This window comes from Notolabrus celidotus, chromosome 22, assembly GCF_009762535.1.
Source record: "Notolabrus celidotus isolate fNotCel1 chromosome 22, fNotCel1.pri, whole genome shotgun sequence".
Classification (NCBI taxonomy): domain Eukaryota; kingdom Metazoa; phylum Chordata; class Actinopteri; order Labriformes; family Labridae; genus Notolabrus; species Notolabrus celidotus.
The window spans coordinates 14712559-14731532 of record NC_048293.1 but is presented as its reverse complement, the minus strand read 5'-3'; the positions used below and the strand labels follow the sequence as shown (position 1 = coordinate 14731532).

Sequence of the window (18974 nt, the reverse complement as noted above, 5' to 3'; positions counted from 1 at the left end):
CGTGTTTACAGAGAGGTCACAGGCGTCTGCATCTGCGCACATTTCACAGGAGGAAGCTTCTCACTCCTATGTTATCTAGCAGGTTGTGGGAGATTGGTTCTGTTTTCAGCTGCGCATCAGGGGAATCAGAGGTGCGCAGCGTTCTCCTGAGGGGCGAAAAGGCAGAGTGGGGAGGGAAACATGGTTCCCATGACAACCTGAGAGGATAAAGCCCTTGAAGCATTGTCATGTGATGTTTGAGATTTATTGCAAGGGACTTTATGCTTATTCGTTACATCTATAAGCAGTATGGGAGCACATTTTGACTTTTTTTTACCAGGCAGATTTCATCCTGAATACTGTTAAATTCACCTTCAAGCAGCCCTCCTCTGTTGAGACGCACACAAGTCTGGAAGGACTCACTGTATTGTAATTTCATGTGAAAGGCTTTTTTAGGGATGTCTTGATTGACACTCGCGCAAACACTGCCTTCAGCCTCAAAGCATGACACAGTGGCCTACAAAAAGCAAACATACGATCTGTATTGGTCACTTCATGATGACTTTTTGATTATATTGGTTAAGATAGGCAGACATTCCCATGTGGTTTGTATGTTAAAATGATTTCTAAAATTCCTGGAAGTCAGCTGTCTAAGCACAGGTTTTCAGTGAAGGCCAGTGTATAAGCGTATTTGATGTGGGTCTATGGGCTTGGTGCAGACCACTTAAATGGTCGCTGTGAGACGTTTATTTAGGCAGTGCGGCAAAAGAAACAACTGGAAACTTTAACCATTCCATCTAAAAAATGTCCATGTCAGACGCTGGGTGTCCTTATGGGACCTGTGAAATTAAAAAAGCGACATTTCAGTGATTTCTTAAGGAATCCAGCAGTAAAAAAGATCTTATACCCCCAGTAATCCTTTAATTTGATCTCAGAAGCTTCTTGCTGCAGAGTGGGTAAAACAAAAAATTGTTGCAACAATGTAATGTCACGTTGTTGTTGAACTGTTTATTCTGGTAACCAAGTATCATAATTTCCTAAATTACAGAGTTTATATTCTTTAGAAAAACTGTGGCCATAAACCCAAGGAAGCTTTTTTTATTTTGAATTTATTCAGCTTAAATGTCATGCAGATCCTACATAAGTCTATATGTTTATGTCTATATACGTGTATCTATAAAACTCAAGAACATATAAAATATTTACTACCCATAAAAACATATAGATCTATAAACTTTTCTCCCTTAAGTCATACTGCCAAACATTTGTAATTGTAAAGTCCAGATTGTTTTATAATTTCATAATTTATAGTTGGAAGTCTTAAACTACCAAACGCTTGCTGCGGACAGTCAGCCGTGACATGAATCATTTCTGAGGACAGTGTTGTTTTCTAGCGGGGAGGCCACAAAAAACTCAGTGCCGCCTAAACCCTCTTTGATCATGGCATTTCTTCTTTGGACTTCACGCTCTTCTCATCCACATCTTCAATTTTCTTTCCGTCGTCTACATTTTCATCCCTAAATCAGACATGTTGGGTTAGAAAATGACTATATTGTAATTATGTCGAACTTTTGCTTGGCTTCAGTATTTGTCTTTTCTCCGCTGAAGACTAGCAAGACAAGCTCAGAAAATTATGTAATGTAATACGTCTTAACCACATGAAGTCCTTGGCACTGAAGCACTAGTGCTATTCATATATTTACCGGACACAGTGGTATTACACGGTGGATGCAAAACAAATTTGCTTAAAATTCCCGTCCTGCATACCTGATCTTAATGTCTTTCTCATCTGTTTCTTCCCAGGATATGGATGATGTTGTCTCTCCTTTTTCCTTAACAAACTGCTCCTTTAATCCAGCTTTCTTCAGCTTGTTCCTGTACGTCTGCTCTGCATGAGCTTTTGCATTTTTCTGCCGGTAAAAACCCAAAGTTAGACTGTAAAAGCATGTCAATAAAGAAAAGATGTGAATTCGTTTTACCGTGCAGCTTACCTGAGTCACCCGTTCAAACAGATAAGGGCGTTCGCTGACGCGTGCCTTCATGTCCCGTAACTCCCTCGTGTATTCTCTCATCCTTTGTTGGTCAGCGTGCCTTCATGTTAGAAAAGATTACAGTCGAAGCTGTTGTGGTTGTTGTGATGGGAGTTGCAAAGGTTGCGAAAATGAGAGGCCTCGCTTGACCAGCACTCACCAATGCTGCTGTAGTTTATCATCACACACTTCTTTTAAGCTGATGTGTGGGTCCAGCAGCTTTGCATGAAGAGTGACTGCCTTACTTATGGCCTGGGACCTCATTTGGTACTTCCTCAACCAGTCCACACTCTCCTGAGTCTTGCTCTCCCTCAGCTCCATTGATTTTCTGTACAAGTTAGAAAAGTCTGCATTTAGATATAGATTTACATTTATGTAGGAAAATATAATCTGAAGTTACTGAGCCATGCTGAAAAGTCACCTGATAGCCATACAGCGCTTCCTGGCAGCATCTGTGATGAATGTGGGGAGTGTGTCTGTGGACAGTGATGTTAAGGCCCCCACTGACTTGCTTCTACAGAGGTTACTTGTTCTTGGTATCTGTGCAGGAGGCTAATGAGAATTTATTTAGAAATAAAACCCTTCAGTGAGGAGAGAAGCACCTGATATACAGTAGCAGATCTAGTCTTGCAAAGATGTAACAGAGAAGACTCACTGCCTGTCAATAGATCCATAAATCATGTCTACACAGATATTTTGACTTAGATATACAGTACGTGGCAATTGTTTCTTATGAAACGATGTGATAAATCTTATGAACAGATATTCCCACTGGAATAGAAAACCAAAAATGATCAAATGCTACATGGTTTTACTGTAAGGCTGGGTTACACTTGATAAATTATGTGGTGGAGAAAGTTTGAAATACAACTGTAAAGGGAGGGGAACATTTCCTCCCTGAAGAGGGCTCACTGGTGTGTTTTTTTAAATAGCTTTACAGCTCCAGGACCGAAGGGGGTGATTTAAACAGCCTCAAAAATAACACGTGACGAAGAAAAACTTTAACCATTCAGTAAATCTTCTTACCCAACAAGTTATGTAAAAAGGCATAAAACAGAGTTAAATTTGATCAGCCCTTCATCATTTTTTTATGATTACTTCTAAGTCAAAAGGGAATCAATCATAGTAATGTACAGTATGTAATCTACAAAAACTATTTAAAAAAAAGTATTAAAGTTGCTTTTAAAAGATCAGTTGTCACATATTTGGTGCAATCAATGTGACATCACTCTTTTTAGACAAGCACAGACTTAGATAATCTCCATCGTTTGTCATGTGAAATATTAGAGGCTTCAACCGATAGTGGTTTTCTAACCCTGTGAAAAAGAGAAATGTCTTGACTTGATGAAGTGGTGGGTGGATGTGTCTCTCCAACCATCCATAGAGCAGTAAAGTAAAATTATAACATGAAGCCATCTGGTGCCTGGCGCCCTGGAAGTCTTCTTACTTAAATACTGTAGAGATGGCTCTTCAAAGGCTTAGTCTATACATTTTTCATGTTACATTTTTCATGTTACATTTCAAAGAAAGTCAATTATTACTTGATTAAAAACTGCCTGTCATTATGATCACCTCAAGAAAGAGGAGGACCATGACAGTTCTAAAAAAGAAGATAAATGATTGAACATAAAATTAAAAAGAAGGAAACCAAACTAAATGTTCCTCTTTTGTTAGCGGTAAATACTATGAGACAACACTTTTATATTAACCATCAAACCACCAAACAAATTTCCTAAGATTCTTTTGTTAATGAAATGTCTGAATACATCAAAATGTTTACCTGGGAGGTCTCAGTGCTCATCTTGCTTCCCCTGGCAGATGTCCTCAGATGAAAAGGCTGGCATTTTATCCCATCTTTGCTCTGCGTTTTTCTCAGCCTCTCTGTCTGCAAGGCTCTGTGCAGCCTGCTGAAGTCAGGGACCTGAGGGTTGATCTTGGGCTGGAAGCTAGGCTTCTCATCCAGGAATCGCAACTTTTCTTTTCTGGTGCGGTCAGCAGTGCGAAGTTTGGGGTTGCCAGACACAGCAGGATTCTCCTGACGGACTGTTGTTAGAGCAGTGAGTTGTTTTCTGAGATCCTGATCTGTAGAGAAAAACGGTGAAGTGGGAAAAGGATGGAGTAATCTCACAATATACAGTGTAACACACACATGTATTCGCCATCAATAGTGTACAAGTGGAAACATTGAGAAACTCTCAAAGACACTCCTCTGTGACATTCACAACATTCACAACTTTGCTCTGATTCTTAGGAGCACAATAAGCAAATGTGTTTGTTTGTAGCCCCACTGTGTGCTAGGAATGTTCTGAATCATTGAATATGACATTGAAACATAGAAGCAAGAGACACGTATGTGTATCGATGACCTGCTTGTGGTAACTTAGGTCTCCAGTAAGTAAGAGCCTTTATTTATCAAGCTCTTTTCCTGTTCAATCATCCAATTGCTTATGTCAGTGAGGAAGACACCCTCTACTCTTTTAGTTGGCTTTTAAAGGCATATATTTTGATTAAGCTTATACTTATGGCTGGCTTAGGCTTGCTAGGATCAGCCTCTAGTTATTCTGTTATAGGCTGCAATAGATATATACATGAGCTCCTCCCTCCTCCTTTCTCTCTCATTTTGTATACATCCATGTCCCACAAATGCAGAGCTTCGAACTTTGAATCTTACCAGGAGTTGTTGTGCTTTCTTAGCTGCCAAGTTCCTACAGATTGTTGTTAGGGGCTGCTTGCTGACCTAGACCTGCTTCTGTAATTATTAAAACACTTGAGAGTTCTGCCTGTACAAAAAGAAGAGTTTTTCCTAGCCACTGTAGCTAAGATTACTGTCTAGATCTGCTCTTAACATAAACTGCCATTTGCTGTGATTTGGCTCTAGATGAAGTTAATTGATTGTTTATCTGGCTTTAAATGATCACAAGCTGAGAGACACTGCTACCAATCGGTCATGTACTCTTTCAAGTTGTCAGAATATTTGTCTGTTTAATGACAGGTAAGCAAGTAAACAGGTGAACTTTTATACCAGAGTAAACTTCAGTGTCATTGCAATTAAAGGAAACCCACCTTTCCGTTCAGAGTGTGACAAGTCTTTGTTTGGAGGTTTCCTCACAGTAGAAACCTTGTTTTTCTGATCCTGTGAGACCAGGTTTAACATAGCTAGCAGTTTTTCTTTCTTCTCCTTCTCCTTCTCCTGGAAGCTGAAGGGTTTTTGAGTAGTAAGCAGGAAGTCCCTTCTCTGCTCATGTTCCTGCTTTCTCTCCTTTTCCCTCAGCTCCATCATCTCCTGATAGAGAGGCTGAGTGATGTGGCCGGGGACTGAGAGAGCACAGAACTTCTTTTGACACTCAGCCTCAGCCTCCCTCTCTTTCCTTAAATGTGAAGGTGTAAGTGTGGAAGGCCTAGAGGAAACAGTTTTCCAGTTTTCTGAAGATACCAAGGCTGGGGGAGATGAGTAAGGCTTCTCTGAGAGTCCTTGATGGTGCAAAGTCTTTTGATGTGCAAGTGTCGATCCCCTTGGTCCATCATCTCTGGAAAAAGCAGAGATCTTTAAGAAAGAAGATGAAGTGTGATTGTAAAAGGCATTAAAGAAACTCAAGGAAACCTACTTGATGTGAGGGTTCACGTCAATCTTATCACCGGCCCCTTTGACTACATCTGTTGACAGCAGAGCATTCTGATGAATCCTCCTCTCCAGCTCCTCTGTCTGTTTCCTCTGTGCCTCCTGCAGCTGCTTTCTGAGGGCTTCTCTGAGAGCCTTTAGCTGCTGCTGGAGCATAAACTCTGATCTGAGTCCATCTTCCAGCAAGGTCTCTGGCTGTGACATATTTCACTGACCTGTGACACTGAGAAAATAATAAGAAATCTAAGAGGTTTGTATTATAGATGTAGCTTTATACTGCTGCAGGGTATATGTATTGGACTGTGATTTTACAACAAGCTTTGATCTAACTCGTTTTATTGCAGGTTTACTGTACTTAATGACTCTTTTTTTTGCTGTAAACAAGATTATGAAGTGCTATGCTGTTACAACACCTGTGAGGACATCCAGTTGTGTTGATTTTGTGGACAAAGTGATACTACCTCTTATTTATATGCTGATTCTGTCCTGAAAATTTGCAAGTTGTGTTTTCTGACAAAACAAAACTCATCCTGAATTAATTTAACAATGAAATGTTTCGCTCATTGGGATTATTTGCTGTGAAAAATGTAAAAAAAATTAAATAAAAAGGCACCCTCCTCTGTGATCTTTGACTTGTCTCATCTGATATATACTCTGAGGCTTTATAAATTACAATGTAGCCAGCTTTAATCTCCTCAGTAGAGATAGGCTGATTCATCGTTTGGTTTATTAATCAGGTAGATTAATGGCATTTTGTAATACTCTGCATCTGCTGATGTCTACACACATGAGACAGATAGAAAAAACATAGAAGAAATGTCTGCAGACACTGCAGGCAGCCTTGTCAGTGTGGCTACTGTGAAGAAATGTTAGCGCTTTCCCTGATATCCATTTTATCATTCTGCATTCTGCTTTGAATTTCCTCAATCACCATCGTTTTACCTAATTGACAGTGTTTATGTGACATCATCAAGTCTAAAATGGTGACTGGCTTGTGTTTGAAATAAAATATATCATAGTGTATTAAATAAAAACAGTTCAATATTCTATATCCAGGCTCTGCCATCAGCTAGTTAACATTCGAGGGGTGGACATCTAGGTGGTGCCAACCCACAAATATCTAGGTGAACACCTGGACAACAAGTTGGACTGGTCCCTTAACACAGATGCACTCTACAGGAAGGGGCAGAGCTGCCTATTTTTCTTAAGGAGGCTCAGATCCTTAGACATCTACAGTAAGATGCTGCAGATGTTTTATCAGTTTGTGGTGGCAAGTGTGTCATTCTATGCTGCAGTCTGCTGGGGAAGCAGTATAAAACACAAGGATGCGAGGCGACTGGACAAACTAGTGAAAAGAGCAGGCACTGTGATTGGAACCAGGTTGGACTCACTGGGGGCTGTGGTGGAGAGATGCACACAGAAGAAGCTAGAGGTCTAAATTACACAGATCATCCACTTCACAACTTCTTTGTGGACTAGAGAAACAGTGGCAGTGGACGGCTCATCTCTACAGATATACAAAAAATCATTCATCCCTGCAGCCATTAGGCTTCACAACTCTCTAGCCAATGGGAGATGAGCAGACAGACACCTGAATTACTTGTTTTATGTGACTTTCATAATTTTATCTGCCCGACACCTGAATTTCAAATTTTCCTTCTCTGAGTGCATGAAGATACAAACATTGGCTGACCCTAATTTAAAAGGCTCTTTTAGGCTTGATTCCTCACTATTTGTCCGCTTTATTGCAGAGAAAAATCAGTTCCTATACCTTGCGTTCTTGCACTACTCTTGTTTTATCTGTTCCTCGGGTAAGGACTGAATTTGGAAAAAGAGCTTTCAGCTTTGCTGCCCCCATGGCATGGAATGCTCTACAGACTCCACTGAAACTCTCTGAACTTGGAGCTTTCTGTTCTATCCTGAGGGACAGACAGCGTGAGAGCACTGAACAGTGCCTGTGTTTTAAAACTTAAATTATTGTTTGTTGTTTTGTTACAGCCTCCACACCTCTTATTCATATTGTAAAACACTATGCATTTATAAATTGTATGTTTTAATTTGTCATTTTCGTGTAACTGTTTTTATGACATGTGCTGCTGACCTCTTGGAGAGGTCACCCTCGTGAAAGAGATCCTGATCTCAATTGTTTTTTTACCTGCAATAAAGGTTAATAATAAAATTAATACATTTCCGTTTGGGGATTAATAAAGTACATTATTCTATTCCATGGCCGTGGGAAGTAGGGGTGCTGAGGGTGCTGCAGCACCCACTGTTGGAAAAGGCATCACACAATTTTTTCTGGATGCATAAATAAGTTGAAACAATTACATGAAGTAACATAATAAATCAGTTTTTTTATTGTATTATTTTCCGAAAATGTAATGCCTGAGGAAGATTTGAGAAATAATTATAGCAATTTTAAACCATTATTCATTTTAAAATAACCTGATTCATGGGCCCTGTGTGTGTGCCTGCTGAAATGTATTTGGATAAGTTCTGTTCAATTCGCTTTACTGCCTTTTGGGCCTGTTTTACCAGGTTTGTCTTGTATGCTCTTTGCTGTACAACGGGGTATGGAAGTTGCAATTTGTGAATTTATAATGAAAAGTTATCTTGAAAGCTTGTATTCAAACCAGATAAATAAAAATAAAATGTATGTGCACTATAGCCTATCAGTTGCATAAGTAACCTAAATGCAAAAAGAAAAAAAATTGCACCTCTTACTACAGCACCCCCAACTTAAAGCCACTTCCCACGGCTCTATTCTATTCTATTCTATTCTATTCTATTATATTGTATTCTATCAACTCCACCTGTGTGAACTGGTTACCATAACAACCAGACCTCGGGCACTCAACATTAAACGTCAGCTGACGGCGAAACGACGTTTCAGCGTGCAGATACCACTGATACTCACTATGTTCTGCAATAAAAGAGAACCAGAGAGAACATGTGGAAAGAGGTTACCATTTGAACTAAAGATAAAGAAGAGTCGTCATGTCAAAAAGACGAGTTTTGTAGGTATTTTCTCGTTCTAATCGTTTTCAAAATCGTTAAACTTCGAAAAACAGCAATGAATTTGGAAGACTATAAGTTATGTTACTCGTTAAAAAGAAGAACATCCATGTAGAGATTAAAAAACAAGTCTTTAAACTCACCTACACTTCTGCACAGCTCAGTCGCGTTACCTCTCTCTGGATATACGCAGCCACGCAGCAGTGACAAACGTCTCCTCTGATTGGTCAGGAAACCGGAAGCATTTCCTCTGGAGCTCTTCTTGTGAATACAACATGGCTGGATTACAGAAGGGACACAGCTGCCGTTTTTAGGACATATTCAAGGAGAAACGTGTGATCGCTTGTCATATCAACAGATCCTGACTGTATGGTTGGACCTGCTTCCTTACTCTAATTTGGGGCTCGTCCAATTTGAAGGCAGACTGAATCATGCACAAGTTAACAAAGGCAACGCTGACCTTAAACGGTCTTGGCCGGTGTTATAATGCAGAAAAGCATTTATCTGCTGTTAAAATCATCAGCCGTGGATTAGTGAGTGCTGAACGTGGGGGTGACTCAAGCAAGAGTGAGGTCTATGATGTGGTTATATCCGGAGGAGGAATGGTTGGATCTGCAATGGCATGTTCCCTCGGTGAGTGATGTTTTCCCAACACGGACTGACAACATGTGGGTGTGTAACCTCAGCTTATAATGCAGCCAAATCTTAAATGAGGATAGAGTCATCAGAAACGGTCCCCATGCATATCATGTAATCAAACCAGATTGCCTTGACACTCACAGTTACATCACATGATTGATTTATTATGATTCTGTAGTGAAACTCTGTAGACTTTGTCAACATAGATGTGCTGTCACTTATTTACTTTTTACAATAAGTAAGGCAAGGCAAGGCAGCTTTATTTGTGCAGCGCATTTCATACACGAGGGCAACTCAATGTGCTTTACATTAAAACATTAAAAGCATTGGAGACATTCAGACAAGCATAAAAGAACATAATTAAAATGACAAATATAATAAAACAGAAAAGAAAAGGAAAATTAGAAATATATTAGAAATTACATTAAAATTTTAATTTAAAGTGAGTTAAAATGAGCTAAGATAGGAAGGCAGTGGTAAATAAAGTCTTAGTTTTTGATTTAAAAGAGGTGAGAGTTGGAGCAGACCTGCAGCTTTCAGGGAGTGTGTTCCCGATATGTGGTGCATAATGACTAAACGCTGCTTCACCATGTTTCGTTCTGATTCTAGGGACTGAAAGCAGACCAGTACCTGATGACCTCAGAGGTCATCAGGTAGCAGATCAGCAATGTGTTTTGGGCCTAAACCATTCAGTGCTTTATAAACCATCAGCAGGATTTTAAAGTCTATTCTCTGACACAGTACATGGTTTATGACAGGCATGGATCCAAACTTGGAGGGCAAGAAGATCCTCCTGCTAGAGGCGGGTAACAAGAAAGTGATGGACAAGGTCCCTGACATGTACAGCACCAGGGTCAGCTCCATCAGTCCTGGCTCTGCAACCCTTCTCAGTGGTACAGTATACAGTTTCACAAACTAACACACAAAGCCATAACTTTTGCTGCTGTTGTATTTGTTGTTTTGTCTGTGTTGAAATAGATGATGCAAGCAATGGGCCAGTTTCAAAAGTTATTTTGAAATGCAGTTATTTCTGTGGTGATTAGCTCCCTTCCTGGGAAGAGCCTGTGGTTCTAGACTATTAAACTACTCCCACACAGTAAGCCAGGGATCAGACACTGTCCGGTGTCCAGGGCTTTGAAGGGATCATATTTGACCTTAATTGCTCCTCGTCTGATGGGCCAACCTGGAATTTTCCTGATGCTGTAGTTTTTTCTTAATTTTGCTCATATACAGCTGCCAATGAGATTTTTTTTTTCTCAGCCCAGACTTTAGTTAGTAAGTAAGTCTTTCAATTTAAGAGATTTGGGGAAAAGAAAGTCTTTGATTTAAGGTAGTGTAACTTAATCTGAACTTGACAGACTTGTCTTTGTAACATGTTCTATGTCCATATCCACCACCCTAACTCTGGGAACAACTAAAAATAGCTGACCTAAAAAACACATGAACAGTAAGCAAAGTTTAGAATGTCTCAAAAATGATAAAGCTCCTCCATTATAGGTTCACAAAGTAGATGTAGACAACAATTATGAGGCTCAAGCACTCAGACAGTGTGACTCATAAGTTCATCCATATTTACCCTGCCTTAGGTCTTAAAATATCATCACGTTTACATTATGTTTAGCATCAAAACATAGATCTCCCCACAGTGATTCACATGACCCAGTGCACCAGGAATGTAATTTTTAGAACAATAATGTTTATGGAGTTTGCAGTAGGAAAGAGAGGATGAAGACTGGCCCAAATTACCTCTCTCACTCCGCTCTTATAGAAAATGTTGCTGGGATTCTGATGTCCAGTGCAAAGAAGTAATTTTGAAACATGGCGCTTTGCTGTGATATCATTGCCTTCAGCTCTTACCTGGGCAAACATACACTCATATATATCTCTGTCGTGCTTATAAAAAATTACTCAACTTGACTCAAGATTTTGAATCCCCATGAAAAAGAGGTTCCATACTGACAAGTTTAGAGATGATTTTCATTTGTTATTTCCTGTCTTTGAAATCTGAAAGGTCCACCTAAACTGTTCTATAGAATATGAGTAGATATGGAACTCCCTGAACTGACCCTAAGGGTGCAAATGTGCTTCATTTCTAAGCCCCTCACAAAAAAGCAGTCATCGCTTCATCTCTAAAACAGAAGGAGAAAATCACGTAGGCCACACAGCTATATAAAAAGCAACAAAAAAAGAACAGTGGGCTGTTAGCAAAGAGTGAGTAAGTCAAGCCAAGCAAAATGTTAACAATCAGTGTTTTGAAATGACAGATTTTAAGGCTTTATTTTTCTTTTGATTATAGATAAGATAACTGAGGGTGCGCCGGTTTAGTAGGTAGGGTCGGCGCCACATGTTCAGAGGCTTCAGTCCTCATTGCACTGGTCGAAGGGAAGATTCCTGATTTTGTTCGTGCCATTCTCCTTTCTCTCATCCATGTTTCCTGTCTCTCTCAAGCTGTCCTGTCAAATAAAGGCAAAACGATAACTTAGATCTGTATAACCACAAAATAGAACAGTCTCATGTTAAAAGCCGACGTTTCTGCTCTCCTTTTCTTTTAGTGGGCACAGGATTCAGGACGCACTGCAAGTCAGATTGCTATCTATGTTAGCTGCGCTTGCTTTTAGGTTATGATTCCTTCAGTCTAATGAGCCAGGCCGTACAAAAATTATATCAATTTTATCACCTCCATGCAATGCTAGTAGGACAAACTACCGCCTATTATGTTAGAATAATATGTATTTTTTGTTGCACCTGTATCAGAGGGGTTCTTGGTATCAGACTTGGTCAAGAAAGAAAAATCGTAACGGAATGTTAATTTCCAAAAATATGTTCCCTCTTTAAAGGGATACAGTTATGATTTTTTTGGCTCTCCGTTTAGGAAACAAATCCACTTAACTCAAGGTGTCTGTGGTTATTCACAGTGCTGCTTTAATCTGCCAAGTTCAGCTAAAACTAGACCCTGATCAAAGTAGCTTGTTAGTCTGGTTCCTCTCCTGTCTGGATGGGATGAACACACATACTGTTCATCATGCTTAATTATTTTAAATTTATGTTTTGACTTTTAAAAAGTGTTTATTTGTAAAAGATTTGAATGTTTATTTATTCTTTACAATAAATTAGTATTGTAACTGTCTCCATGTGTTTGTGCACTCTCAGGTATTGGAGTATGGGAAAACATCACAAAGATGAGGTGCAAGCCTTACAAAAAGATGCAGGTATGTAAAGCTCCAGTCTACAACAACATTTATTTTCAAAAATAAAATATATATTATTGGAAAAGTTAACATAAAACAAGCAAACAGAAACTACCACTGCTCTAGTTTCTCAACAGATAAAAAAAGTATCATAAAAGAATAAACTACAGCTGTTGTAGCGCTGTGCATCCCCCGAAGTCGTTATACATCCTGAGTTTCTTTCATACGTCCTCCAGACTTTCTAATTTCCAGGCATACCGTATGTATTTCTGTCATCCATCAATCATGGCAGCATACAATTTGCGGAGGGCGAAATCTGTGACTCTCGGCTTCTACTCAGTCATTCAGCTTAATGAACAAGCATCACAATACAGTATCATATAATCATGTGTATGGTGTGTAATTGTTCACATTAAAATGGCAAACAGTGGTTTCACGGTGGCAGCATGCATTTTGTTCATTCCTCTGTGGCATTTATGCCCTTTCAGTAGCTTTTCAGGATCTGATACACAAGGAATGCCAAAACACACAAGGTACATATAAGAGAAGGCCGTCCATGTGCACTTTCAACCAAGTTTTATCTATAAGAGCCTTATGTTTCAATTTTAGGTAAATCATTTTGATGTTTCTAAATTGCTACTCTTCCTCACATCGTATGATTATCAAGATGCACGTTAACAACGGTAAAAAGATGAAAGATTTGTAGAGTGGTTGTTTGCTGCCGAGTGAACCGGCTTACGGCTGTGGGTGCAGGCTCAGGCCCTCTTGTAAGATGTGGTCGGCGTGTACCAAACACCCAACCGCAGGGTTTCTCTCTGGGCCTAAGATGTCATCATGCACTGCCTTCCAGTGATTATGGTAGTGTACCTCTCCCATTATACCTTCACTCTGCCACCACTGTTTTGGCTTGTTTGTCCATTGAATTGCAGTCATATCCATCTCAGCCATAGCACTGGAAAGTATGTACTGCAGGTCAGCTCGAAATAACATTCTTTCCATGCTATAAAATGCTCTTCCACCTTAAACATCCAGTATGCATTGAGGGTTTAGATTTGAAACAGAAGTTGAACAAAGTTTTTTTTCGCCATCAACGCGTCATTTTTCCCACTTTTTTTTTCTTGTTGTAAAGTTGCAAGGATGTGTATTGTTTAAACATGGCAGAGAAAGTATGCACCAGCCCAAAAGCAGCATCATTTCACCCCGCATTAAACAAACCCAAAACAATTTTGGGCTGGTCTCAGTAAATCTTTCTCCCCAACCACTTATCACAAGCTGCAAACTCACTGCCATTAGTGGTTTTCTGTAGAGTATATCCCCCTACTTTATGGCGAGTTGGAAAAAAGGAGTACATCAGCATATTACTTCACAATGATGGGTTCTGTCACCATAGTTACAAGCCCAGAGAGGATTAACCTTGTAGAAACACTTTTTTTACCCCCTCATGTTGAAGTCAAACGGTGCTTCCAGGGTTGAAATTAAGAAGCCAACCCGTAAATCTCCTTCTGCCACTCTTGGTGGCGGGTAAATATTGATTCAGCCTGTGTGTACACATTCATGTCATGTGTTATTTGTCTTTCCAAGAAAATGTTTCTCAAATCCACATCACATAAATGTCATGTCCATTAAGTTAAAGTCAGTCGTCCAGCTCGAGGGGTATTGGTGACCCTCATGTTGCTCGGTTTGATGTATGCACCCTGTGCCAACCTCCAAAAGCAGCTAAAAACTTTGATGTGTTCAGCTAAGTGAAGCAGCACTTCTCTGCCCAGCTATATATAAGGAAAGGGGATGCATTTAAGGAAAGACTTGTAGACCACAGGCATAATTGGTCTCTCATTTAGGTTTGGGATGCCTGCTCGGATGCCCTGATCACTTTCGATAAGGAGAACCTGGAGGAGGAGATGGCGTACATCGTGGAGAACGACGTCGTTGTGGCTGCTCTCACCAAGCAGCTGGGCACTCTGTCCGGTAAGCAAAGCATTTGGGATCAAAACATGAATCTCCTGACTGTAGCAGCACTCTGTGAGACCTTTTCATTCCTGTTCCATCTGCCTAATAGATGCTGAGTCTGGCACTTAATGCCACCACATTTATTCCATCCTGTCCCCAGATTTGTGTTTATTTGGTCCCCCTCCTGCTATTTTTAAAGACAACTACAGCTCTTGGAGGCGTTTAGGTTTTTCCTGCAATTTCAATCAAAACCTCACATTTTGGGAGCTTGTGGAGCCCCGACACCCTCTGTTGACACGTGAAGTGGTCCAGTGACCTATTTAAAGCTGCCATGTGCTCCCGAGCTTTGCCACCTCTTAAGACACGAAAGCGCTGACATTGTGTAGTGCCGCTTTGCTGTTGACATTAGACCAACTTTTGTGAGGTTCGCAAATAAAACTTAGCTCCGCTACGTGCTTGACAGTTAAAGTGGCATATTTATAAACAGTTTTCAACCTTTTGTGCCAAACAACAGATGTGTGGTTGCAGCACGTTTCTGCCTCATGTGCCTGCCATTTGTCCTCCTCTCTCTCTCTTTCTCTCTTACTCTTTCTCCCTCTCTTCTCTCGTTTTAGCTGTGCTGCTGTTGTGCTCAGTGCAGTACATGAAAAGTGCTCCAGGGCAGCTTTCAATGTTACCCAGCTCTCCAATCACTGAAAACCCATTTTTGATGTCGTATTCAGGAACCAGTTGCAGTTCTGTGGATGGGTCTTGCTCCAAGTCAGCCCAAGCCAGCGTCACCCAGAGATCCTTTCATGTTTGGGATGACCAGCTGCTGATATTTTAGGAAGAGGGGCTGTTTAAGTGCTGAATCCAACCAGCTGGCAGCATGTGCAAAGTGTGGCAGGGTGTTCTTGCAGATAAACACTATTAGTCAGTGCAAAGTGACAGGCCAAAACCATTAAGAAGACTGTCAAATGTGAACTTCAGCAGCTTGCATGTGCCAGGCAGGAAAACCAGTGGTGTTTTACGAGGTGGTTTATAGATCTTCCACTGCTTGGGCTGCAGGCTAACCATCCTCGCGTTTTGACCAAAAAAGTTGCAAAGCACTGATTTCGTGTGATGATACAAACAAAAGACCACGACTGATCCCTTTGTTGTGAGAGTCACACCATTTTATTTTAAGGACCACTCTTTTTTTAATTCTGCAAAGCCGCCTTTGAAGTGACCATTTTCATGTCTTTGTTGTCCGTCAGATAACGTGCAAGTGAAGTACAGGTCCAAGGTGGTGAAGTATACATGGCCCATGCCGCATGAGGCAGCAGAGTCCGTCCCGTGGGTGCAGGTCAAGCTGGCCAACGGAGAGAGTGTTCAGACCAAGCTGCTGGTGAGTTTGGCTCTGTCATGCAAACTGGAGTCAGCCTCTCTTTGTTTTGTTTTGAGTTTCTGTTTTGCTCCGTCTGTTTTTCAGATTGGTGCAGATGGGCCAAACTCGATGGTGAGGCGGGAGCTGGGAATACCAACAGTCAAGTGGAACTATGACCAATCTGCTGTGGTTGCTGTGCTGCACTTATCAGAGGTTGGCTTCACCTTCACCATATGCACGCAGTACAATTATTGTTGCTTTACTACAATAGGAACTTTTTTGCTGCATATTGTGTTTATACTTTCTGCACACATTATTGTATGGTACTAAGTGATTGCATTCTGTTTTAAATATGACAGTAATTTTATTGTCACATCTGTCATCGAGCAGAGAACAACACACCCACCCAGAAGTACACTTTATTATATCTTGTTTTGGTGCGCAGTATATATAATTAACACATATGCAATACAATACAATACCACAATATTTCAGTGTTTAATTTATGTGTTGGCAGCCCACGGAGAACAATGTTGCATGGCAGAGGTTCCTCCCAACTGGGCCCATTGCAATGTTACCGGTAATACATCAGCATTTTCTCAGTTTGTTTGTTTTTTTCTTGCTAAATATTCATCTGTCACTTAAATATGCAATATCAGTTTTCTCTGTACCCTGCAGCTGTCAGACACAGAGAGCTCTCTGGTGTGGTCGACCAGCCATCGGCTCGCAGAGGAGCTGCTGGATCTGGATGAGGAGAGCTTTGTTGACGCCATCAACTCTGCCTTTGTGAGTCTTCCCTCATCCATCAAAGTGCTGATGTTGTGTTTAAACTCTGATTCCACATCAGTCGGGGGGATGTTGATAACTTTCTGTGCAGCGTGCGGTATGTGGCAGGGGTTCTCCACAGACCCTGTGAATGCGTTTTCAACTGTTTTCCTTGACTCACACAAACAATATTGTCATTGTTGTGCCCAGACTTTAAACAATACTAATACTTCACTGTCCGTTTCTTTATGTTTGGAGAAACTCCTTTTTCCCAAGCTGGCTATTTTTAAAGGGCCTGTTGATGGACGGGGTCACCACGGTTGAGTCACGTTTGGTTTCAGGCCTGGTTTGCTAATTAAACCTGTGGTCTCCCAGTGTCGACCATTACTGCATGGAATGTTTTTCAAACAGAGCTAATTCAACTGCATAGCCTGGCCGGCATCTTCTTTTAATTAGCAGAGCTCCCACAGCCCTGCCAAACCAGTGAGTTAAGGAGGGAAAAAAGCACTTTCGCTGGCCTGGAGTTCAGCTTTGCTCCAATGTCAGCTAATTTCTTTGTCCACTAAAAGGGATAACGTCTGTTTTCTCTCTTTTTTGCTGGCAATTTTTCCTCTCTGTGATGTGTCTTTGTCTTCTCGCCTGTCTGTGTGTGTGCTAACAGTGGAGTAATGAGAACCAGTCGGAGCTGATCGAGACAGCTGGCTCTGTGTTCCGCAGTGCCCTGTCAGCCATCATGCCCTCTGCAGGTTCACCTCGACAGCTTCCCCCAAGTGTGGCAGGGATCGGCCCAAAGACACGGGTCATGTTTCCTCTGGGCATGGGTCACGCGTCAGAGTACATCAGGCACAGGGTTGCTCTCATTGGGTAAGATAGTGATATGGCATATGGCTGTAAAAGGAAAACAAACTCCCATACAATTCTAGACAAGTTATTTGATGATCTGATATAATTATCTAGACTTCCTTGTGATTATAAGTAAAGATATCGATTGTTCAAGTCCTAAAAATCAGTTTTTAGAATAAGCTTTTGAGTTACAAATGTTTTACTTTACATGTAGGGGAACTTCCCACAGCGATCCTGCTCTATGTATAAATGAGGACACTCTGAGTCAACAAAGGGGATATGTTTGTCTTTGCAGGGATGCAGCCCATCGTGTCCATCCTCTGGCGGGTCAAGGAGCCAACCTGGGCTTCGGGGATGTGGCTTGCCTCACGCAGCTCCTGAGCCAGGCGGCCTTTAACGGGAAGGACCTGGGTCAGTGAGAACTCTAAACAGACACAAACGCTGCAACCAAGGCGCAGTGGTTTCCTCTAAGCTCTTTTCCATTGCCCCAGCTCAAACGCATGCTGTTGATCTGAATTATAAAAAGCTGCAGCTTTTCCGGTAACATTTGTTTGATGTTGTTTTTGCTGTTCATTCTGCCAAGAACTGCATGTAAGTTGCTTTTTACGAAAAATGAAATCCTGTTATGGGATAATATGTTTATTTTTTCATCTGTTAAATGCTCCGAAGCCAAAATAGAACCAGTATTTTGACTTAATAGAGAAAACATATGACAAGTTTAAACTCTGTCCTTTCTTTTAACCCTTTGTCTGTACAGGAGCGATACAACACTTGTTAGAATATGAAACTGATCGCCAACGACACAATCTGCCCATGATGGCTGCCATCGACCTCATGAAACGACTTTACTCCACCAACGCTGCTCCTGCCGTCCTCCTGCGCACCTTCGGTTTGCAGGCCACCAACATGCTTCCAGCTCTAAAAGTAAGCTTGAAACAGATCCTCCTGTAAACCTGCACATCACTCAGATAACATCAAACACCTGTCAAACCTAAGCCCCGCCTCCAGCCTGACCCCATCCCTCCACCCTCTTTTCTGATTACACGGAGCTTTACTTCAGCGGTGTCTATAATTTCCAGGGTTCTGAACCTACTACTATGGCATCTAAGTTTAGCCCCAAATTTAGTGTTACCAAAAGTGTGTGGGTGGGGTGCAGTGCTGGCCCTGGGGCAGCGGACAGCGGTGTTGGCTTGTGTTTTCACACCCCTTTTATTACGACCACTCATGTGAAATGGCTTTATACTCTACTAAGTGATTCAGACCAACACAACTGTAGCGGGTTGTAAAGCCCTTTCACTTTGGAGGCACAAAGTTAAACGTGGCATTTTCTCCATATTAAATGTTGTGAGTGTGCTGGTTTACAGGTTCCCCTTTAGAGGGTTTTACTAAGCATGAGTCAAAGGTAACCAAGTTTCTCTGTTGATGTCTCTTTTTACTCTGCAGGAGCAGATCATGGCGTTTGCAGGCAAGTGACCCATCAGTCATGCTGTGGTTGTTTGTGAATGTGCAAAGGGTTGTAAACCTGAATGGCTGTAAAAATGTGAATGTAAAAATTAGATATTAAAATATATATTTTAACTCTTATGTGACTTGTTTGTTCTTAT

General features: G+C 41.0%; 2 protein-coding genes across 5 annotated transcripts; one reads left to right on the top strand and one right to left on the bottom strand.

Moving 5' to 3' along the window:
* Positions 1–962: 962 nt before the first annotated feature.
* fam161b (FAM161 centrosomal protein B) lies at positions 963–8914 on the bottom strand. 3 transcript variants are annotated; one of them, XM_034675015.1, is made up of 9 exons: positions 8787–8914; positions 5615–5851; positions 5073–5536; positions 3790–4091; positions 2431–2561; positions 2170–2337; positions 1971–2070; positions 1747–1889; positions 963–1496 (listed from the first exon to the last, which is right to left on the bottom strand). In XM_034675015.1, exons 2-9 carry the CDS (start codon positions 5830–5832, stop codon positions 1418–1420), a joined length of 1605 nt encoding a protein of 534 aa, XP_034530906.1. In that variant the 5' UTR covers positions 5833–5851; positions 8787–8914; the 3' UTR covers positions 963–1417. The 3 variants fall into 3 exon arrangements, with proteins under 3 accessions (XP_034530906.1, XP_034530908.1, XP_034530907.1); XM_034675017.1 differs by having other exon boundaries at positions 2431–2549; XM_034675016.1 differs by having other exon boundaries at positions 8791–8905.
* On the top strand, positions 8499–18954 carry coq6 (coenzyme Q6 monooxygenase). 2 transcript variants are annotated; one of them, XM_034675020.1, is made up of 12 exons: positions 8499–8645; positions 10041–10175; positions 12433–12491; positions 14309–14435; positions 15653–15783; positions 15868–15975; positions 16280–16342; positions 16441–16548; positions 17189–17391; positions 17666–17781; positions 18128–18294; positions 18814–18954. In XM_034675020.1, the coding sequence occupies exons 2-12, from the start codon at positions 10043–10045 to the stop codon at positions 18841–18843; spliced, it is 1245 nt and encodes a 414-aa protein (XP_034530911.1). In that variant the 5' UTR covers positions 8499–8645; positions 10041–10042; the 3' UTR covers positions 18844–18954. The 2 variants fall into 2 exon arrangements, with proteins under 2 accessions (XP_034530911.1, XP_034530910.1); XM_034675019.1 differs by lacking the exon at positions 8499–8645 and adding an exon at positions 8811–9276.
* The last annotated feature ends 20 nt before the right edge of the window (positions 18955–18974 follow it).

Coding starts and splice junctions, on each gene's coding strand:
- fam161b (XM_034675015.1), bottom strand. CDS start 5,832: ATGTCACAGCCAGAGACCTTGCTGGAAGATGGACTCAGATCAGAGTTT. Junction 2,562..3,789: donor TGAGCACTGAGACCTCCCAG/GTAAACATTTTG, acceptor AATTCTCATTAG/CCTCCTGCACAGATACCAAG. Junction 1,497..1,746: donor GAGAAAGACATTAAGATCAG/GTATGCAGGACG, acceptor TGTCTGATTTAG/GGATGAAAATGTAGACGACG.
- coq6 (XM_034675019.1), top strand. CDS start 9,075: ATGCACAAGTTAACAAAGGCAACGCTGACCTTAAACGGTCTTGGCCGG. Junction 16,549..17,188: donor ACGCCATCAACTCTGCCTTT/GTGAGTCTTCCC, acceptor GTGTGCTAACAG/TGGAGTAATGAGAACCAGTC. Junction 18,295..18,813: donor ACATGCTTCCAGCTCTAAAA/GTAAGCTTGAAA, acceptor TTTACTCTGCAG/GAGCAGATCATGGCGTTTGC.